Source organism: Rutilus rutilus (genome assembly GCF_951802725.1).
Source record: "Rutilus rutilus genome assembly, chromosome: 21".
Lineage (NCBI taxonomy): Eukaryota > Metazoa > Chordata > Actinopteri > Cypriniformes > Leuciscidae > Rutilus > Rutilus rutilus.
The window spans coordinates 14,690,436-14,715,197 of record NC_140226.1 but is presented as its reverse complement, the minus strand read 5'-3'; the positions used below and the strand labels follow the sequence as shown (position 1 = coordinate 14,715,197).

General features: G+C 37.3%; 2 protein-coding genes across 2 annotated transcripts in view; one reads left to right on the top strand and one right to left on the bottom strand.

Annotated features, from left to right (window-relative positions):
- The window catches only part of kif13ba (kinesin family member 13Ba), a 53,344-nt gene extending 42,727 nt beyond the window's left edge, over nt 1–10,617 (bottom strand). The window contains exons 1-2 of the mRNA XM_084392662.1: nt 9,459–10,617; nt 5,823–5,907 (exon numbers count right to left, since the gene is read on the bottom strand). Coding sequence (XP_084248788.1) covers nt 5,823–5,907; nt 9,459–9,528 — 155 coding nt within the window. The 5' untranslated portion in view covers nt 9,529–10,617. The remainder of the gene's footprint in view (nt 1–5,822; nt 5,908–9,458) is intronic.
- The window catches only part of nrxn3a (neurexin 3a), a 759,351-nt gene that overhangs the window by 720,206 nt on the left and 14,383 nt on the right, over nt 1–24,762 (top strand). The window lies entirely within an intron of this gene.

Here is a 24,762-nt window from a genome sequence, read left to right as displayed (position 1 = left end):
CTACAAATTTGACTTGCTTTACGTCAAGCATTACAATAGTCATTATTTTGTTTTTCTTCGTTTCTGATGTCGCAATACATCATACTTCAATAAAATCATGCAACATACTCTACCTTGTCTGTGGACATCGTTCACTCCAAAGCCGGTGCTGGATAAACAGCGAACGTGCATGCGACAGTAGGCTGCGGTATGCTAAATTATTTACGACAGCGGTAATGGACAATCCCCCCCTGTAGGGGGACCGAAGAGGAAAAGTTCTTTGGTGTTGCTTTAATCGTTTTAAAATGATTGTTTTCCATATCCATTTTCTTGAAAGGAGCTTGACTTGTCAAACAGTGGTGGATTTTTCTGGACCTCTGTGATTAACCTCTCCGCAATGTCATCTGCCATTTTAAATGCGCGAGCTCTTAAATTAGAATGGATTCTGATTGGCTGTTAGTGTTTTATCGTTCAACAGCTGGAAAAAAATATTTTTTACAAAAGTGATCCCAACGATAGTTTCTCTATATCTTTATAGCTGGTGTGAACTCTGCTATTCTTTAATATTGAGAAATACATCTTTATCGTTATCTTTATCGTAACAGTCCTTGGCGTGAACAGGCCTTAATATCAATCAGTATGGGAAAAAATATTGTGATCATATTTCTTGCCATACAGCCCAGCCCTATCCTCAACACACCTGAACTCATTATGACTAGTGTGTCTCACTGCTTTCCTGCAAGCCCAAAACACACCCTGTCTGCAGTTCAGGTGGGATGGTCATAGTCTTGATGTGCCAGCAACTCATTAACTTAACAAAAGAACATTTCTGTGATAATAGAGATAAAAAAAAAATCTACCATACCCATTTCAGAAAAGGGCACAGCTGTAAAATACTCTTAATAATACTAAAATAGCAGGGAGTGACAAGCAATTATTGGTCTCTTATATTACAGTACCTGAAAGAGATTTTTTTTTCTCATATCATATCATAACTCATAAAGATAGTCATACATTGATATGTCAGGCATAAAGCTTCTGGTAAAGATACTTTTCTAAAGCTCATTGCTCATGTTCATTCCATCCAAAACACCCCTAGGAGCTGCTTGCAAACATAAAACCTTTCAAATGTCATTTCATTAAAGCAAAATGGACAGGCACTAAGATTCATTCATCCTGAGTACGTGATGCCATCGGACATGCTGAGAGCGGTACGACCACACAAAGGATTGAAAGAGGAGTATACACTGACATATAAACACGCCATGTGTAGCCATCATCAAAAGATTGTCTGGAATGTGTTGTAGAGCCTGACAGATCATAATTAATATGAAATGCCAGCAATAATCTGCATAAGTAAAGCTATTTTGGTCATGTGAACCTTGCCATTTGAGGCATCTGCATCGCAGGGGCCATTATCAGGGCCGGCGATTCAGCGCGGCACGACACATGAACTCAGCACTGCAATTAAACTGTCTGTTGTTCGAAGGCAGCAGGCGGCTCGACCATTCACTTCCAAGTTTAAAACCTGTTCAACCTCTGTCTTTGTTTGCACTTCACGACAGGAGAAAAGCAGCAAAAAAATAATAATTGTGCTCTCTTGTGTACCCGCCATAAAAGTCAGAGGAAATGTTTATGGCTGACAGATGCTAAAGCTAGCTTGTATTTTCCCCTTTTTTCAGACACAAGAGCTCCTCAGCTATGGATGACCTAGGGTTAACCCTCCTTCTGCGTTTCCGTGACAACGGAGGGCAGAGAAAAAGAGAGGAAGTCAGATGGAGGAGAGTTATGCCCCGACACACGGCAGGACGGAGCGAACAGCAGGCTGCGTTAAAGAGAACCGCACGTCCACATTCCTGTTCTCCCTCAGCCCCCATCGTACGAGCCGACCGACCGAAATCCAACAAGAATACATGCGATCTGATCTCAAAGACCTGCTCTCAGCTATCTTATGAAGGGTCCAAAATATGTAATATCCAATTAAAATAATCTAAACGACTGAAGGATTATGCATTCATAACCTTGTAAACCGTATATGCTATATTTTTATCATATGAGAAAAAAACATGGATGTTTAATTCCTCAAATGATTAAATTCTTCATAATCTTGGGGACTAAAAATGGTTAATCCAAAATTGAGCATCCCAATTCAGTTTAATGCGTTAAACTTAATCCGATGAAATGAGTCAAGAAAAGGATGTTGGAAGGCCAAGTCATGTGAAAAGCATTGTGGGATACAGTTACCATAGTGATAAGCAAATATAGTAGGACATTGGGTATTGTATTCATACAGAAAATCTGCATACTATATATAGTAGTATGTTAGTATGCTATTCTGAACAAAGCTACAATGTCAGAAAATCAACTAGTTTGCAGTCAGCATGTGTTTGAAAAGTATCTTAGGGCGTTTTCACACTGGGCAAGCTTGCTGAGTTCCGAGTCTGAGTGCGATTCACCAAGGCTGTATTTCTTTGATCAAAAATACAGTAAAAGCAGTAATGTATTACAGAAATATAACAATTTAAAAGGTATTGCGGTGGATTTTCTTTTTCTGGGTGGACCATCAAGACTATTGGTCCTCCTAGTTCAAAAATCAAAGAGAACTCCAAGGCACTCTCAATTGAAAAAGTTTAAAAGCCTTTATTATTATGGCTTGGTCAAATGAACCTTCTAAAAAACTCCAACGCGTTTCGGCTACATGCCTTCTTCTGGGAGTTAAACAGATCTCAAACAAACAAAGTTTCTTATGAACTAACAGTCCACCAATCAGAAGTCTCTTTGTTTGTTTGAGATCTGTTTAACTCCCAGAAGAAGGCATGTAGCCGAAACGCGTTGGAGTTTTTTAGAAGGTTAATTTGACCAAGCCATAATAATAAAGGCTTTTTAACTTTTTCAATTGAGAGTGCCTTGGAGTTCTTTTTGATTTTTGGCATTTAGTTTCCCATCCAAAGAGCACCTCTATCTTAACCAAACTTTGGAGTCCAGGAAGCGCTCCTCCTTTTTTCATTCTGGTGATATGTTTACGTAAGGCCGTCGTACGTGCTCGTCCCTAGGTAGTTTTCGCTTTCTGCGCATGCGCACTTTCGGGTGTGTGTGGTGAGCTACGGTTTCAGCCATTCATTGAAGCTCGCCCGTTCTCATCGGGTTTTTTCAAAATGTCTGAGGGTCGCAAGAGAAAAAGTGTCTACGAATTGTATGACAAGAAGAGAAAGGCCTCTGAAGAAAGAAACAAGACCGGAGTGTTTTTGGGAGAATATTTCACACGCTGGCGTGCGCTAAAAGCACAGGTTGGGCTTCCCACTGATGCCTCAGTCGCGAAGTTTCTACTCGACAGGTAAAGGAAAGTAGGCTTGTATGAGTCATGCCAACAGCAACTTGTAAACAGAGCATGCACGAGGAGAACTAGGCTCGTGCATGCTCTCTCGTGCACACGTTTAATAGGCGTTCCCTCTCGGGAGCAGGTAGAGTGTTGCGCATGTGCATTTTTTCAAAAAGTGGAGAGGGCGGTTCTTTTCTAAAATTCGGGAAAATCCTCCGCTATACCTTTAAAGTGCCCCTATTTTGCTTATGTAATATAGCGGTTTATGAATGCAAAAGGTCTGTGAAGTTTTAAAGATCAAAGTTCACAACAAAGTTATTGTCTACTAAAAGAAAGAATCAATTTTGAACTGCCGAAACGAGTCCTCAGTAATTCCAGTCTCACTTCCTGTTACATACTATGTAACAATACAACAAATTTGCATAATGCCAGCCTACAGTTTTTAACAGCTGCCCGCAAACAACATCTTTGGACCTACCCTCAAACACTGTAGTTGTAACTGAGACAGGAAGAGTTTGGTTTGTGTTGTTGACATGTCAAGAAGACACTGTTTTCAGTGGTGCGATTCCACTTTTCATCTGTTTATCAATAAGCACTAAGGAAGTCTCAGATATGGTAATAGGCGTTTCATTTCTGACACGCACTGTAAGCGGTAGACCAATCACAACAGATCACTGGACCAATCAGAGCAGACTAGGCACACAGAAAGGAGGGGTTGATGTGACTGAATCTGGTAATAAAGGTCAAAAGTGTTTTTTTGACCTTGGATGCATGAAAATCTATTGTAGGAGACCTCCAAAACAAAATTAGGAACCTTTAAAATAGCGCAATAGAAAAAAATAACTGTTTGCTATTTTAAAATTCCAGCATCATTACTCCACATTACTTATCACATGATCCTCTAGAAATAATTCTAATACGCTGATGTGGTGATCAAGAAACATTTATTATTATTATCATCATCATCATCATCATCATCATCATCATCATCATCATCTAGGGCTGCCCCCTAATAGTTGAATAAATGTAAGTCGACGAAAAGAGGCTTGGGTAAAATTTTAACTTGGTCAGTCACAGAAAAAAACCTCCACAAGCAGACCGTTAAAGGATAATTCCGGTATTTAGCACTTTGAGTCTCTTTTCTGGTTTGTTTTGGATGAACTAGAATGGTGGACACAGAAATTTTGACGATGGGTCCTGTCTCGACTTTTTGACTCATTTAGAATCGCCTTTGACCGCTTCAGAGTGGCTGGCTACGGGCATGCACAAACATGTCCTTAAAACAACCCTTAACGTTCGTTTTCAAAACTGTGCAACTCACCGAGTGGTTAGTGGTGTTTGTTGATGATTAAAAACAAATATATCGGCGCAATTTATGATTTCAATCCGTGTTATTTGCTATAGTGGAACTATTTTTTCAGATACCTCACAACCGCGTATAAACTTCCGCTCGATATTTGAGTCTGAAGCGTCTTTTCCGTTTCCGGTAGCGCAGTAATATCAACGAGCAATGAGTCCTCCAACAGAAATCAATGTGATTTTACAAAATGCCAAATAAAACACGACAGAAACTGTATTTCGCTACGCTACTTGTTTTGGAACATCAACGAACATCACTAACCACTCGGTGAGTTGCACAGTTTTGAAAACGAACGTTAGGGGTTGTTTTAAGGACATGTTTGTGCATGCCCGTAGCCAGCCACTCTGAAGCGGTCAAAGGCGATTCTAAACGAGTCAAAAAGTCGACAGGACCCATCGTCAAAATTTCTGTGTCCACCACTCTAGTTCATCCAAAACAAACCAGAAAAGAGACTCAAAGTGCTAAATACCGGAATTATCCATTAACAGCTGGTCCTTGTTGTAATGTCGGGCAGGAAATCCAAACGTTCACCTATCATTCATCGACCTCAAATATGGCTTATCATTTAAAACATGTAAGTAGTAGCCACTTTACATGGCCGCTCGCCTTAACTTTAAAAATGCGCCCTATTATTAGGTGCATATCCAAGTGTTTGTGCGGAGTATGAAAGCTAAAGTATTAGCGTGCTCACTGTATGACATGGAGGCGCTGTCATTTACCCATTCATTTTTGGTCAGATAAGAAACTGTAAAGGGTCTACTTTTATTTGTGTACACGCACAAAAACAACACGTTGTGCTTTTGTAAAATGGAGCGCGTCACAAAAATAAACCAAAACTAACCTTATGCCTCACCGACATAAGAATCGAAAACAAATACTCTCTGATAATGTAATCCATACGAAAAGTGCATTTCTCTCTAAAGGCGTGTCCACTACACTGCGGAGATAGCAAGTCAGCGTTGTCAACTTCATCTTTGCGGCTGACACTGATTCAGAAAACACTAGTTAATTAATAAATAACTAAAATATCTCTTTGCTGTTTTTCCCGACATTCAAAATCATTACTTTTGCCGGTGCTTTGCGGCAAGCTTTATGTGTGCGCTTGAGTGTGGAATAGGCTATATAACTGTAGTAGTGTATGTCAGACTTAGAAATTCAACTTACCTGGAATCTTTTCCCAGGTTTGCCGGGTACAGAAATGTTTGATTCCCCTCCATTTCCACAACACATTTTGTGTTCAGATCCTTTTCTGTTGGGATAAAAAAAAACAGGCAGTTTACGGACCACAACTATGAAACAAACAAATATTTAAGAGCCTGTTGTGCTTTATCATCTCAAAAGATTCAAGTTGTTGGAATATTAAAAAGGATCCAAAGCCACTGTCGCTCTAAACACATTTGTCCTATCTCTGCCCTTAGATGAGTCTAAGACAATCTTATGACCTATTGAGTTCCCAGCCATCCTGATTATGCAGAACAAAGAGTTGAAATCAATAGCAGGGGATTCACAGCTTGAGAACAGCATTCTGATACTGAGTTTTCTTGATATCACCCATCACTATTCTCACAGCTATGGAAAGAGTTCAGGGCATACAAGTTTTACAGACTCATGCCCTCAGAAATTAAAGGCCATTTTAGGACAATCAAATAATAATCTCCCTTGACAGGCTGTTAACTACATTAGCAAACATCTGTGAAACAGAAGCTATGATTCTACACATGCTAGATGCCATAGAGGAATCTTATTAATAGCATTTTATCAATGTTTTTTTCAAGCTTGAACCAAACAGTTCCAAATCTGGATTTATCCTAAACTGAAATGACTTCACTGTGAAAGTGCAGTAAACTCAACAATGACCCATTTTCATCAGCAATACAAAATCAAACAGCAACTACTATGAAGTCAAATGATATATTTCTGGAGTATAATTTACAGTAAACATTAAGATAGTCAATAAGGTTATTGATCCCAGGAGGGATACTGTATACTTAAATCAGATAAAGTATGATGGCAGGTAAAGATCCAAAAAATTAAATATGATTATAGTAAAAAAAAAAACTATTACAATTCATTTGAATACTAATTCTGATTTTGAATCTGCATTCTAGATTCATATCTCAGACTCCACAGTTCTCACATGCTAAAATAATTCAAATTAAAATTAATATTTCAAGTCAAATTATTCATTTATTTAGAAAGTAGCCATGTATTAAGTGGGATAATGTATGATCACCATGTTTATTTTGTAACACGGATCAGGTGACCAGAAAATATGGTACTCTATATTGTCAATGGACTTATGCTTGCATCACATAATTCCATTTGAAACATAGAATAATTTGATTTAATTTATGAAAAAAATTACTAAGTTGAATAGTTGGCAAACAATTGTAATAAATAAGTATACAATGTTTACATATGTAAATAAATAAATAATGAATAATAATAATAAATAGAATGACAAAAAATAGCATGAAAATTGAAGATGGAAATCAAAATATTAAAGTTAAAGAAAACACATAAAACATGACTAAAAGATGTAGTAAAAACACAGCATTAGCTGTGCAGCTCAAATTACACTTCCATGAACTTGCAAGAAACTCTCTCTCGCTGGCCATGTGCCATCGGGTCACCCTTAATGTTGAGCCCTGGGATTGGCTCAGGTCTCACTCTCAGCTTGGCCAGAGGGACAGCGGGAAGAACATGCAACAGCATCCCCTCAAACACTATCTCAGCAGCAGACTGTTGGTAAAAAGGCTTTATGTCCAATAAATGGACAACAAATAAAGTTTTGTAGGTCAGTCAGCTGAAAGTTTATGATGCACAGACTAATGACAAACACAAGGCATGGCCTAATAGCAATACACCCAATACGACAGCAGGCTAAAGCACGTCTAAAAATCAAACTCTCCTGCTGACAACAACAGGGAAGTGGAAAGCATCTGCAGCTGACTCAGAAATCCTTGGAAAGGATGCACTCCGAAGCCACACTAGCTGTAACAACTTCCTGTTAGAGCAGGAAACAACTGGTTTCCTCCGAGCATTGGTGGCCAGTGGCCAATAAGGATCCCCATCTGGATTTACCACATCTAGTAGCCATGCCAAAAATCTGAATTTCCTGCATTATGTCACTCAGGTGCCAGAGATAAGCACATGTAATATGTTGGCAACAGCACGAACTGGAAAGATTGACAAAATCCTGAACACAATAACACAAAGTCCAAGCAAATATTTATCATCTACAGTAAACAAAGGCAGCGACAATGCCCCGAAGCACATTTCCATAATTATTTGCTTCAGTTTATGGAAAACTATTAACAATACATGATTCAGTTAGTAACATGAAACTGTACCTGCATGCAAGAAGGGAGTAAGGTGAGGTGGACTCAACTAATGTGAGGAAATGGTAAAACATTAACTAGTTAAACCTCCACATCCCTTTATCCACCTAAAAGGTTTTGTGAAGTTCTCTTTACATAGTCTTAGGACTGAATATGAACATTTTCGTAGAAGGACCCAAACTCATTTGGCCATGGGAACCTGCTCGGTTATGCAACGTTGGCAAATAGTCCATTCAAACTCCCTTCCTGCCTTTGTCCAAAATAGAGAGAGAAAGAAAGAGAGAGTGCAAGTAAAACAGAAAGTTAAGTGTCATTTAGTCTTTCAAATACAAGGTCTAAATGTCATATGACACAGGACAGAAACAAAGTCTGAAAAATCTTTGAATTTGGAATATTACAGTAATGAGGGTCCTTTAACAGTTCCAACATTACAAACGAAGACTGGGAATTGTTCAAAAGGATATTTATGAGTCGGAAAGCTCACACAGGCTGTCAGCCCATGATCAGTGCTCGAGTCTTGTGACCGAATGTTACGCTCCAGTGGGACACGTGACTACATCACTACAATGTAGCAAATATTTCACGCGTCGATGGATTTACCAAGACACATGTTCTCCCACGGCTTTAATGTCAGCCGTTCATGAGAGAGACATGCATGGAAGTAATCATGCAAATAATCTTAAAGAAGAAAAAGTGAAAAGAAAAAAAAAGCAAGCATGTATGACACTAATGGGATGTCTTCAGATAAAAAGATGGATGGAGAGAGAGACAAAGTTGTATCATATTTACAGACTTCCCACTGTTATAGAAAACCTGGAAACGGGTAGTCGACATTAAACTTCAAGCGGTGTTATAATTTCAAACAATTCTTCTATAATTTTCATCTAATATGTAATTACATGTATTCATATTTTACAACTTTTAAAAATACACTTGTCACATTGTCACCCATTTAAAATAAACGATTAAAGAAAGAATTTGATTAAAATGGCAAAAAAACAACCTGATATCCTGATGTTGAATGTTAATGTACATTACATGTCATCTGTCACATGTCTTTCCTAAATATAAAGAAAGTTTAGAAAATGTGAGGACAGATAGATAGATAGATAGATAGATAGATAGATAGATAGATAGATAGATAGATAGATAGATAGATAGATAGAATTCCATCACATTTCCAATGAACTTAATATGGTCATGTGATCCAACACAAAAACATAAGTACTGAGCCATATATAGTAGTATATAAAGAATACAGCTGGCATTGCCTTATCAGATATACTTTCTTAGGAACTTTGTGAAAACCCATTACTGACCACAAAATTAAAAGGTCATGCCACAAAACATATTGAGCTGACTAACTAGACAGCATTTTGGAGGCACCACAGGAACGATTCGACAGTCTAGTGTGTGTGTATTGTGATATATCAAGTGACAGAGCTGAAACTCAACTCACCTCTCCGGTTCATGGGCCGGACCCGAACCGCCACCTTCACATTGGAGTTGTTCAAATTAGAGTCGCCCATGTTGTATGTCGATATATCCACGAGAAGACGTGTTATAAAACGACCGAAAAGCTTCCAGACAGCCTCGAGTTCATAAAATAAAACTCATCTAGATATGCCTGTCACCGGAGTCCCGGATAATTCGTGATATCTGAAGCTTGTCGTGTCCAAAAATGGTCAGCATCGTCCTTAATGGGTTGCTTTTCTGCGTTTTGAACGGCACAGTAAAAACATTGTCGTTTTAATAATGTAAGAGAAAAGTTTAGTGGAATGTCTTGACAGCTGGAGCTTTAGTTGGACCAAAAACAGAGTCGAGAGCAAAGCCAACTCCCTACTGGATTCCTGTCACATACACACTGGGTCAAACTGCAAATGTCAAGACTTTTGTCCAGCAGGAAACCAAGCAACTAATAAGTAAGCAGGGTTTAAATAATTCATGCCTGGCTGTGACAGTCTAACTACCACATTTTGCTTTAATATGGACGTTTAAAAAAACCACTGCATTTTAAAAAACAAACAAAAGCAAATAAATAATATATCCCTGAACTATTTAAATGGTGGTTTAAACTGGGTAAACTGCACCACATGCAGATATGTAACGTTACAATGTCTATCCAATAATATTAAACAAATAAGATAATATTTGCAATAGGCCTACACAGGACTAACGTTATTAGACTAATGTTAGGCTGTCAAATGCTGATTTGTCAATGCAGCACTTTTACATAATGGCAAACAAACCAGTTTAAGACAGAAAAAGACTGAATGTAAATGTCAACGACAGTAAAAATCCTAATCTGGTAGTTATTTCCGAAATCTGATCGTAAACTGTTGATTAAATGGTAGGAGATCCCAAAGTATCTGATGCGGTTTTGTTGAATTTTGGTTTCTTTTCAAGCTGGATCCAACTTCATTAAAACAATGGTGTTGCTCTACATTCCCATCCAGCTCGGGTAAATCTTCAGGGTTAATATCCAATATCACGGAGACAAGACACGCGTATTTTATAGAATTAGCAAACCCGAGAAAATGAAGACTGAACTGATTTAAAGACTCCAGCGTGGATGTCACGGGCGTAATAAGGAGCCGCTTTATTTCATGGCTGAGAGCAGCATGAAGCCAGTGATGTTAACGGTGATCTATGACGCCCAGCGGAAGTTCGTCTTTTAAAGTAAAAGTCCCTAAAATAACAACAAAATAAAATATATATATTAATTCATTAATTCATTAATTCATACATCCACCAATAATTATAATAATAATTAAAAAATAGCAATACAAAAATCAACAGTCCTATAATAATTATAATAATTGTTGTGATTTTTATATATTATCATCATTAATATGAAGTAACGTTAGCAGTCGTACTATAAGCCTTTTCCATTAAATGTAGATTTTTTGTTAAGGCACCTAAAAAATTCTGCCATTACATCCATTTGCGATCAGCTGATCTCCTGGAACAGCCTTTCAACCTCCGATGAGGAAGAGCTGATCATGTTTGGAAGTTCGTGCCATTGAGATGAGGTCAGATATATTTCGGTAACGTTAGTTTTCCCATTTAACTCCATCTTTTTAACTTCATCTTATTCTTATCCATATAAAGTTGTATATTCCGAATGCTCACATAAACTCAGAACAGCAGAATAGCTTTGGAAATAGAGCTTCTTCGATATTACTTATTTTGAGGAGGGTAAATACTGCCAACATATTTTGGACTTATACAGGTCTGGTAGCACAAATAACTGCAGCAACTCAGTTAAATTTTCTTGAAACCCGTTTAACGGTTCCTAATCATAATATTAGGTCTAGTTCTTATTTGTTCATGTTGTGCGACACCTGCTGGCCATAAGCACATTGAACCACGCATCCCATACAAATAGAAAGAGCACATAGAATATTTTAAATATTTATATATATATATATTTTATATTTATTTGCTTTATATATATATATTTGCAAATAATTTTGTCAGCGTCATTATTCAGGTGTAGTAGCTAACGTTACACGAAGACGGTTATGTCACGCGGTGAGTGTTATTTTTTCTCAGCGCTGAGATGGACCGATCACAGTCGTTTGGAATGACTGGTAACTGGTTATTAAAATATTTGTTTTATTTGTATGTCGGATACCAACAGAAGAGGCTTTTCTATAATGTAGATTTAAAGTTATATTTATTTGAGATAATGATTTGTCACACAGTTGACTGCATGTAATACTGTTATATCCCACTAGAGGATGCTCAATTCTCAAATAAAACCACCCAAATTCACTTTCGTGAGACCAAAGGATATTTAAGAGATAGTTCACGCAAGAATTTAAAATTCTGTCATCATTTATTCACCATCAAGTTGTTACAAACCTGTATAAATCTTTTTGTTTTGCTGAACACAAAATAAGATATTTTGAATAATGTTTGTAACCAAACAGTTGTGGGGCACCATTGACCATGTAAAGTCAATGGTGCCCCACAACTGTTTGGTTACCCATATTCTTCTAAATATCTTCTTTTGTGTACAGCAGAAGAAAGAAATTCATACAGGTTTGGAACAACTTTAGGGTGAGTAAATGAGAGAATTAAAAAAAATGTGGGTGAACTATCCTTTTAATGTGGTACATTAGCCATACATTTCCATACAAATCACTATTATTGAATAACCATTCACTTATATTAAAAGTTGTTTGCATAAGTTTCGAAAAGTGAGCAAATAATTATATTGTCAAAAAGTTTGGTCTAGATTTGTCACTAAGTTTGCTTGAAGCTGAGTCACTGTTCTTGTACAATCACTCTGACTGCACTTACAGTACGAGTACATCGTCTGCAACTGAAATGTCATGGTCCACCCATAAAGGTTGAGAAAGTTTAATTTGACTGTCCTTTAAGTAAAAAAAAAAGGTTGTGCGCACATATTCATTCATCAATGTTGCAGTGAAAACATGTCTGCTCAAGAGCACAGTCACAATATGGAGAAACCCCCCAACACAATTAATACAGCTGAAATGCTAATACAATTTGACGTTCACTGATTGTATCATTTATTTAGAGTTGCCGCAATTGTGCAATTATTGGCAAAGACCCTATTAAAGTCTAAATTAGATTTAGATCAGCTTACTGAACAAATCACATGCATTAATCACAATGTAAGCAAAATTCCGCAGCGAAATTGAATCCTCGTGGGGTTTTTTTTCAGGATCTATGACTTAATCATTGCAGTCTGGGTACATACAGTGCACTTTGAAGCTTGGTAATTTAGGGTAAATGTTAGAGCGTGAGGGGTCTGACGGGGTCTGAGAGGGATCTCCTGTGATCTGTGTGGCTACAAGAGGAGGGGCCTTCCAAGGGAAAGGGCATCTGCTTTGAATCCCACCACGCGGGCAGCCTACACCCCACTGTTGTGCTTTCGCCTCCTATCAGACCTGAAGATACTATTAGATAAGATCAGCAAACCACATCCACTTCAGAACAATATTAATGAGCTCCTTTCCATCGCATATGGGTAAATATTATGCACAAGGGACACTATGGGTAAATATTTTACATCCACTTCAGACCAATATTAATGAGCTCCTTTCCATTGCATATGGGTAAATATTATGCACATGGGACACTATGGGTAAATATTTTACATCCACTTCAGACCAATATTAATGAGCTCCTTTCCATTGCATGGGTAAATATTATGCATATGGGACACAATGGGTAAATATTAGTTTATTGAATAAGGTTAGGCAAACCCCTATTCGTAAGGTCAAATGTGTGTTAAAAAACATAAAAGATTCACGGACAATAAAATGTGTGAGAAAATCTTACAGTGTATACACGATTATGCTTTTTCTCAATCGCTTTGGTATGTCTCGAATCATCCTTAACATTTACAAACCAAGTAAGTGTATTTCTCGAAACAATTCGTACAAACAGCACCACACAATTGACTACCTGCAAAAGAATGTAACTTTCTCAAAATCATTAGTTCATCTCTCAAAAGTAAGTATTTATGTCAATGAACACATCAGTGCCATCAGAATGACAAGTCCTTGTGTCATTGTTCACAAACAAGCTAGTCAAAATGTTTAGCCACGTTGTCAATATAACAGTGTATTTTCAGATGTAAACTATGGCTGATTTTGACGACAATGATTGAAAATGCACAAGACTGCACTTTCATCTGTATGGCATACATCAATTTTAACAGTAAATTGACACATTACTGTATGTGGGATATTGATTGCAAGAGACTGGACAGGATTCACAGTGACACTTTTACTGTTGGCCTGTCAACAAATTACAGTACAATGTCATTGTGATATATAAAAGAAAAAGACAGGACTATACTGCATTTAGCGTATGTGAAGACTTCAGATGCAAAAGCCTCTAAGTCCGTCTAAAGTGTTTGTTTAATATTAACATTTTTATCAGGCTCCTATGTATAGGTTTACCGGCATTTCCGAATGGGCTGAGGCTGGGATTTAGTGAGTTTGAAGTCAAAGTATTTGATGAACGTATACTATGTGCGGAGAGCATTCACTCAATATTATTATCTCATTTTTGACAGAGGTGGCTTTTAGACGCTTTTGCATCGGAGGTCTTCATATATAATATAAAATATTTTTTCTCAGTTGCTTTGGTGCATTTCTCAGAATTTTCAAAACTACTTGTTCATCCTCCACATCATCTAGTCACATGTGCACATCATAAAAGCAATTTCAAATTTTTGAACAAATTGCAAATGCTTTGCTACATCTATGCAATGTATTATGTACAAGTGTCTGCTGTTTCCTACATTATCAATTGCTTATGGCATGTTGATCAAAATATATAGTCTTACCCCGCAAAACATCTAGGCATTAGTTCATCGCACAAGTCAGCCAATGCAAAATGGTTGAACTAGTCATAAACTGTCAGGCATATTTTCTATAGGGTGAATAGTGGTAAAGTGGGACACTTTCTGATAATTTACCTTCTGCATAATGTTTTATTATGATCCAAATGTCTTAGCCCCTCATATGATACAATTCTAAATAGCTTAAGTGCTCTACTCTACTATACAGAATAAAAAAGAAAGAAACATTAAACACAGGATGGATGACTCTTACTCAAACACACATGGACCCCAAACCACATTTTTCCAGGTGCTACTGTCAAACTGGGACACCTTTATTGGCAAACTGGGACACTTCAAACACATTAAATTGTTATTCAAATGTAGACCCAATGAATTAAATACACAATAACAATATAAACAACAACAATAATAAAAATCACTTTTTTTAAGGAGGGGTGCAGTTTCTTTCCACCCCTCCCTCCCTCGCCTGTCCACAATATTTTGTATTGGGTTTAGTTTATTTCATATAAATTTAAAAAATAGAAATCTTCTTAAACATTTCTTCTTATAGGCTAATTTTATTCCACACAGGCTAAGTTTCATTTCTTATTGTTGAAAAGTTTTTGTCCCAAAGGCAAATGTCCCAGCCATTCAAGCTTGTATCATTCATCTTTCTTTTTCTTTTTTTTTTGGAATTGGCATTGGTTTTTAAAATCAGTTTACAATTTTTGTTAAAATATCTAGCTAGCTATAACTAAATGTATGAGGGGCATACAATAATGACTTAAATGGCTGTCCCAGTTTGCCAGTAATACCCTGTCCCAGTTTAACAATACGCTATTGGCAAACTGGGACAGTGTCAAAATCACATAAAAAACAACAAAAAAAGATTAATATGAATGTGATTTTTACAAATTCTGATTCACCATTACATCCTATAACAAAATATATAATAATTACAAATGATCCATGAGTGTTTTAATTTTTATAATCTTAACATTATTCACCTCAGAATGCTATGTCATTTTACTTTACATCACGATTCACTTGGTTCACCAAGGTTGTTGAATATGGTGTGCCACACCCCCGGAAGTGATGTCATAGCCACAGAATCTATATTTTTTTATCACATACTTGCTTATGATGAGCTCAGTGTTGATTTTTAGTAATGGAATAATTTACATGTAAAGATAGAAATTAAAAAGCTTAACTGTCCCACTTTACCCATTGTCCCACTTTACCACTATTCACCCTACATCTCTATTATACTTTTTTGCTAAATGTGTCCTGAATTGATGAGTTGCAGAGGTTAATTTTGAATTTCACTAGTGATATGAAGGAAATGTAAAGGGCTAGATCAACCAATAATCAACCAGTTCCCTAAAAGAGCTCAGGGGCCGTATTCACAAAGCATTTTATCTTACCACTAGGAGTACTCCTAAATCGCACTAAAAGATTTTAGCTAGGAGTTTTCTCTTAAAAGGTGGTCACTTCAGTCAAGCTCGTGCATGAGTAATGACGTCATCCATAGCAACGAAGACTCACTCTCAGTTTAGGAGTTGTAATTTTTCTTTACTAAGAGTAGGTCTGAAAGGCGTTGTGAATAACTAGCTAAAATCTTTTAGTGCGATTTAGGAGTAGCCTACTCCTAGTGGTAAGATAAAATGCTTTGTGAATACGGCCCCTGGTTGATCATTGGTTGATCTAATGCTTTACATTCCCCTTCATTAGTGAAATTCAAGATTCATCTGACTGCACAATTCACTTGAGCAATTCAGGACACATGTACAAAAGTCTAATAGAAATGTAAATATACGTGATGCATTATGCCTAGCTCAATCATTTTGCATTTAATGACACGCGATGAACTAATGCCTAGATGTTTTGAGGGGGAAGACTATATTTAACAGAGAACCAGTATAATACATTTTGAGCAACATAACATAAGCAGAATGGGCTATTTTGACCTAGCAACCACCTACAACACTCTAGTAACCACATAGCAATGTCCTAACAACCATTCAGAACAGCTTGGCAACCACATACAGAAGCAACAGAATAGCAACCAATCACAAAACTCTAGCATCATGGTGGCTACATTTATACACATCCAAACATCAAATTAGGAAAATGTAAAATTATAGTTTGTTTTTGCATACTGCAAGCTAACTATTCAGTTTGTTTTTCCACACATTAAATGTTGCTCTGTAATGATGATGATTTAACTTAATAGCTTGATTTTGAATTAGATAAACAATCAACTGTCAATAACAAACAAGTGTAAACACCCGCAATGGGAACTTTCTGTTGTCTTTTCCTCTACTTAATTCATCTTTATTATGAAGGGCGATAAGGGACAGTATTCCATGTAGGCGAAGGTCTTCTGGATTACTGGCCCAAAGGCGGCTTATCGTGGGGGTTCGTTAAGATGACACGATTAAGATAATTGTTCCGGCAGCTAATCAGACGGAAGTGTGGCAGGCAGAGGGTTCGATTTCAGGGACGACACTTATCTTTACAGAGAGGGTTCAAAGGGGGTAGGTGGCATGGGTAATCAATTAACTGTTCCCCAGGCTTAGAGAAGTGCTGTCTTATGAATGATCCTGTCGACAACATTAGAGAGGACAAGATCTAAAGCAGAACATCTGACGCTGAGAGCAAATGCTCTCAAATTGGGGTATAATTACTTTTCACACTTTCATAATTGTCTGTAAGTGTGATTATTTGCACAAGCGACATAAATGTACTACACAATTTATCAAATATTTTTGGAGTGCACAAAACAGACCTGAAATGTATGAATCATAAACCCGAGAAGGTTAAGCCAGCAGTAAAAAGGTGGAAATATACAGTACATCAGCAATTTTTCCAAGAAGAAACTCAGAATTAAATGCAGTCTCCTGCCCTTCTTGCCCTGTAGAGAATGCAGACAGAGCTGCGCTGCTCCGTGTGTTAGATGACTCATACTGTGCGAGAGAAGGATTAGTAGATTGGAAATGGGTTTCCGGGAAATCGGAGGTGAGCAACCATCTTCTCTCACTCAGCACGACGTTTGGTTTCATTTCTCATCTTTGTCTTCTCTCTTTCTCTTCTCTAAAGTTTTTTTTTCCGCTTCATTTTGTGTGGTCAAATTATAGCCTAAAAACAGAAGAGGCTTCAATGTTAGGGAGGTGATAGATACAAACCTGATAGATAGATAGATAGATAGATAGATAGATAGATAGATAGATAGATAGATAGATAGATAGATAGATAGATAGATAGATAGATAGATAGATAGATAGATAGATCTTTAACACTCCAAAAATTTACTTCAGCATATGATATATAGCTTAATTATCTAATTATTTATTTCATAAATGGGGCGTGTTTGCAAAACGCAGCTTCTCATTTCCCATTCCGAAGTAGGCCTAATATACTGAGCGGTCACCGTGAGGAAACTTTCAGTGGCCCTGGAGGTCCATCCATCTGTAGTGAGAGCTATACGTGGGCTGTGTCGGACAGTTCAGAAATTGTCAATTTCTCCTCGTGTCTCGTCATCATAGGCGTAATTTGCGGGTGGGACATGTCCCCACCACTTTTTGCCAGGGTTGATATTGTCCCCACCACTTTTGAAACATCTCGCGGCACGGATGTACCAATACAAATAAATAAAACATCTCCAGTTAACTAGCAAAGTATTCGTTTCGTTCGTTTGATAAATAAGAAGCAATCTAGCACTGAAATGTGTTTTTTTTAATCAAGTGATCAAAGTGCTCGTTGACGCGCGCTTCAATCCGTTGAGGAGACTCTCTATTCGTTCCGTTGAAATCACAAAACAAAATTCACACAAATCTGTCCCTGCTTGATATACAACCACTGACAAACATAATCGGTTTTGATGAAAAAGAAAAAAAATATATACGATTGCGGATTAGAACTCAGAACCTATGACACGCTTGGCAAATGTTCTGCCACTGGACCATTAAAGTACATACGTGAATCAGTCGATCTATTTAAATCTCATTTAGATCTCATTAAATGTCTTAGTTAACCCAGTGTACTATTTAAATCGATTGCTGGACATCGTAATGTTATTCTACATACATCTGATTTATGATTTAGCATTGTATTAGCACGGACACGAGGCTACATTGCGCATGCGTCGAACCGTGCAACGCACACACGCTCCGAACCGAGACAAGCGAACCGAACGGTTCGGATGTTTTTTCATGTACCCTGCCACCCCTAATAAATAAATAAATAAATAAATAGATAGATAGATAGATAGATAGATAGATAGATTGTTAGAATAGCATTCCATTCTCATACAGCTTTAACAGAGAAATCAGACCTCTAAGATTCCTCCGTCTTAGTGGCATAATAGCCTACAATCTCCTCTTAACGCACCTCATATATTGCGATAAGCTAACTAACTGACTTTTATACATCGGCATACATTTTCATAATTAATCATATTTTCCCAACTCAGCAGTAATATTGAACAGTGATGAAAGTGTACCGGTTTCTTATCAAGAACTTTAAGGGCCCTATCAACCCAGAGCAATGCGGCGCCAGGCTAGTGAATAGTGTATTTTGCTAGTTTCAGCCCGACGCAGTTATCTTTTTCACGTCCTGCGCCACGTTGTTTAAATAGCAAATGCATTTGGGCCCATTTGTGTGCCCATGGCCAACAAAAACCTGGTCTAAAGTCAATAGCGCAGTATTTTTTTTGTTATTTAAAGGGCACATTAGTAATATGCACCTATAGGCGGGTGCACAACGCGCATACACTCTGCTTATTACACACACAGGGACGCACAGCAGCACACAAACTAGCCAAATATTAAAAATAAAAGGATACAATGTAAAAGATTAATATTGTGTACATAAAGATATGGTAAAATCCGGCTTGTCCCGTAGATGGTCTGCTTGCGCGCTTTAACCTCGTGCACGAGCAGATCCGTTTCCTCTCTGGAGAAGCGTTCAGTCTTTCTGCTTTCAAATTCCGTCATGTAAATAGCAAACCGCCATGGTGCAAGCACAACTGGCTTTTAAGGGGAATGGGAAAAGACACTCTTATTGGTTTATTGCACGTTACGCCCAAAACACACCCATTACTCTTTAAGAGAATAGGGACAACCCTTTTAGACCACGCGTGCTGACCATTTTTCCCGTCGTTAAACTAGCAAAAGTGTATTCAGACACGGTCTAAGTGCACTTGCGCCATGCCCTTTAGACCATGCGCTTTAGACCATGCGCTAGATCGTTAAAATAGGGTCCTAAGTGGAAGTTTGTATAAAGACTCTAATGGTTTTAGAGTCACTGAACTCGCCAGAGACCAGGTTGTTAAACAATAAATAATGGCAGAAATAACCATAGAATGCATAAACATCTTAGCTGCCTCTAACAACATATAATCTCTAGTGATCCTAAAATTGTAAAGATTAAGCTTAACCTGCTTTTTAACCTGAGCTTTAAATGTAAGTTTAGAATCAATCAATATTCCAAGGTTCTCATTTATATTGAGAAACTACCTGCAGCCTCATCCCTGGCACAAAAACATCTGGCTCTTTACCGATACTGTTTGATTGAAAAAAAAAAAAAAACATACTGTTTTAGACATTTAGTTGCAAACAATTTTCCTTTTAACCATGCCGATACATTAACCATAGAATTTGTAAGTTCATTAGCAACTTGTTTCAAACTACTACCATGTAAATAAATTACAGTATCATCCGCATACATTTGTATATTAATGCCAGGACATACAGAATGAAGATAATTTATACATAAACCAAAAAACAATGGACCCAAAATAGATCCCTGAGGAACATCAGTAGATGTACATAGATCAGTTGATCGTGTTTTGTACTCGAACACGCTGAGACCGTTCTGAGATGATTCTATCCAATTGAGTGTAAGGAAATTAAAACTAGATAACTTAGACATGAATATTCTATTATTAACAATCAAGAAACACGGCTCCAACCATACCACCTTTATCTAAGAGTTTTAATATTGTCTATTAAAAACATTTCATATTACCATGCCAAACACTCAGAGAGTTCAATTTTAGCGGTAAAGCAGCTCTACAGAACAGAGTAGTGTCATTGTTCAGATCAATTTAGTTCAATTATGTTTCAATTCAGTTACAGTTCAATAACTGTTTCAACGTTCATCAATTATGAAATGAGTTCAATACAGCTATAAATGGCTCTACAGAAAGGCAATAGAGTCATTATCCAGCTCAATTTAGTTCAATGTTGATAAATGTTGAAAAGAATTTAAAATAATTATAAAATTGTCATTGCAAATATTTATATATCATTTTTTTTATTTAAATTTTTTAATGTAATATGGCCCAGACATTTCTTTGGTTGACCCATTTATCTTTTATGGATTTTACATGTTACAGTTTCAGTTCTATACTTTTACTTTAATGTGATCACATCATCTTTCAGTTTTCCATTACTGAATAGCAATTAAATTCTGAGGTTTGTGTTTGATGCATTAAAACATCCGCTGCATTAGTGAATTTCAAAAGAGATGCTGTACACATGGAGCTCTCAGTGGTGCAGGTGTATCGCTGTTTTTATGGTCCTTTTCTAATGAGTCCTGTGGCAGAATATAGTTTCACATTATGCAGGAGTCAAATGAATTGAGCATGTTTATGGGGAGGAGTCATTGCCTATGACAAAGAACCTCATCTGGGCCTTTACCATACGCAAAATGACTCAAATTAGATTGTGGGTGATGTAGGCCTTCTGGGTACTTTTCTTATTCTGGCGATATTGAATGAGGTAATGGAGAGGTTATGGTGTAATTTGATATTTGGCTTATAAGAGAATGTACAGTCAACAGCAAGTTTTGTCTTTTTAATGCCGAATAAACAAAATATTTACCAGAATTTCTTAATAAATGTGCCATTCCCATTTATTTAAACTGCTAAAGTAAGTTTGGTAAATAATAATAATAACAACAGTGAATTGTACTTTTCTGTTTGACATTTCTTTTTTGAAACAAGTTTTCTTTTCTTTTTCAGTGCAAAATAGCCAATAATGGACTTTAATTTCAGCCATGTAGTCAATTTTTTTTTTTTTAAATCAGACTATTCATTTTAAAGGGGAAATGTCAGTAAAACAAAAGTATATTTATATGTATCTTCATTATATCAGTATAAGTCATGGGGACACAAATGGCACCGTTTCCTGTGAATGACCTAACAGCAGATGCAGTATCAGTGCCCATAAGAGCCTCATGACAACTGAGAGTAGCTCTGGACATTCACTTTTCTCTTGGACATGTTACAAACGCACCACCTTTCCTTCAGCAGTTTATCTGGAACATCTTCCCTTGACCAGGTGCACGGAGCAATAGGGCAGCTCTCTCCATCAGCCGAGTTTAAACCTCAAACTGCCTTTCTTGTGAATCACTGCAGTGGTAAAGAAATCCCATTAAGAGTTTGCCAGTTAGTACACTCCATCAGTCTCACTTGTAGCAACAAGGAAGCCAAAGCGTGTGAGAGGCAAGTGAATGATGGTTGGACACACAAACCCATTGCATTCACCCTTAAAAAGTCTGAAAGGAACACCAGATACTATTTGCTTTCAATGTTTTTCTTTCTAAACAAACTAAAATATATTCAAATATTCTTTCAAATATCAGAGTAAAGAGTGAAGGAAAATTGCCAGACACCCAGGATGTCCTCTGCCTGTAGCTGTGAGATCATCGTCAAGCTGCAACAGGCAATGATAAGACGCATTGACATCTCATTGATTCAGCCTCATCTCATTGATTTGACTCCCGTCATGTGCGTCACAGAGGGACAGGGACCTTTGGATCTGTCTGTCTTTCTGCTCCTTCTGGCCCACGGGAGAGCAACGGTGGTAACAAAATAATTAAATGCACAAAAAATTGAAAATAAAACAATTCCTAAATACCATTACAGAGACCTTTGCCATATAAATACTATACTGCAAATAAATCTTGTGTAAAATTGATTACATGATTATTTTTGAATGACACTTTTTCTCTTTTTTGGGTTATTTTTGAGTGCATTATCTATAAAAACCAAGAACTTTGCTCTACAAATTATTGCAAAAGTATACGCGAGTGCGAATGGAATAAAGGAAACTCGCATTGCTAGAGTTCAGACTGCACTGTGCTTGGCAGTCGTACACAGTCAGAGCAGCACAGCAGCAGAGAAAACGCTGTGATCTGTTCAGTGACGTCTATGAGCATGTGACTGCAAGACCACTTCAAAAAGTCACACGTTTATTTCGGGATTATAATGTATGCACATCTGAAGGTTAAACTACAAAGACACACTGTCTAGCACAGCTCTAAAAGTCATATTATTGGTATCTATCCAAGTTATTTCTTTTCCAAAAAGAGAGATGTGCGCCTGTATGTTTACTTAGCTGTTTGGGGACAAAACCCCTAGAACTTTTCTTAAAAGGACCTAAAGTCCCCAGAAAGACCTGAAATCACCTATATTGTGGAAACCAGTCACCATGAGAAAAACAGCTTAATAAACATGCTAAATAATGTTTTAATAAAAATTCGGAAATGTTTCTGTGTTGGGTTCAAGGTTAAGGAATAGAAAATATATACATTTACGAGGTAAAGCCTCCTTTTTTCTGTGTTTTGTATTGAAAACTACTTTATACAATATTTTAAAATAAATCAAAATAACACTCGCGAAATGCTACTATTTGCTAGTCCTTGAGGTAGACTCCATTTTGAAAAGTATAATTCAAGGCCACAACCACAATGATGTTTAAATCTCGCAGGCCCCAGACGGCCGCCATCTGTGTCGCCAGCAGAAATGTTTTTGACCCCAATTAGCTCCCCTGTCTCTCCCTAGCACCTCAACGACAGTCTCCTCCACCACACACAGACAGGTCCTTGCTTTTACAACTCCCGTGTGAGGTCACTATGGTAAATATATTACTCTCCTCTTATGAAAAAGCATCATTTTAATATCAATCTGAGGCTTTGAAGGTGAGTAGCTTTGAACACTGAACCGTCTGATCAAATGCTTACTTCATAGTTACAACAACCACAAGGTTAAATATGTCCTTTGATTTTTACCAAAACACTAAATAGCAATTAACATTATCACAGCACTTGTTTGAGACTATGCAGTCATCAGCTGAAATGAAAAAACATCAAATCTGAGGCAATTTAATATCAATGTAAATAATAAAATTGGACAATTGAAAAATATATTATTTGTACTGAATATTAAAAAAATAAATAAAAAATAAATAAAAAAAATACATATACATATATATATAGCCTATATATAATTTAGTTTAATCAATATTCAATACAAATAATATATTTGTTCAATTTTCCAATTTTAGGGCATAATTTAACTTTTTAACTTGTTTTTTTACACTGATAAGCATGTTATTTTTGTATTGCTTTCTATCTTGCACTCTCTAAATTTGAAGGCAGCCCCTCGACCCTCACCAGCTGTCCATCATTACTGTGTTTAGTAAGCCAGTTAATAGACTGCCTCTCGGATCACAGGTCAGCAACTCGCAAGAATTTTATCTGAACAGTCTCATTATATTTTTTTGTACGTTTCTGAGAGGAATTCCTTTCGCAGACATAGTAAGCAGAAACAGAAATGCATGACTGATTCACTTGTTAAACCCAGTTGAAATAAACGTAAACATAATTATTTGCATCCCGTGTCCACCAAAGCGTTACTTTCCTGCGGCTAGCGCATTTTTCCAATTGTTTTTAAACTGAGCGTCTATTTCACACCGAAGCGTTGAGCGCTCAGCGTTGTTTTACAGGTCGCCGAGAGTTGAATAATGTTCAACTTTGGGTAAAACGCAGTGCTCATCACTGTCACTTGTTACCCAGCTGTCCAATCACAGAGGAGGAGGGGCGGGACAAATTCAACACCGACCAACCGCCACATCCTGCTTGTACAACGTCAACAGATGACAACAATAAGCATAATAACGGAACAAAATAATATAAAACAAGAGCCAGAGCAAATACTTTACATCGTATATTTTTATGTCGAAATAATACATAAACAAACTATGGGCCCTATTTTAACGATCTGAAACGCAAGTGTCAAAGCGCAAAGCGCAAGTAACTTTGTGGGCGGGTCTTGGCGCTGTTGCTATTTTCCCGGCGGGATAAATGACTCTTGCGCCTGGCGCAAATCTAAAAGGGGTTGGTCTGAAGTAGCTTCATTATTCATAGGTGTGGTTTGGGCGTAACGTGAAATAAACCAATCAGAGCGACATCTCACATTCCCTTTAAGAGCAGGCGCGCTTGTTCTAAAGCAGATTCCTATTATAACGGCTGATTTGCCAGGCGCACGACAGGAGCGGTTCAAGGCCGAGGAGACCGACGTTCTCGTCAGGGACGTTGGGGATGGAGAAACACACCCAAATTAACAACGTTGCGCTGCCAAAACGCTCTC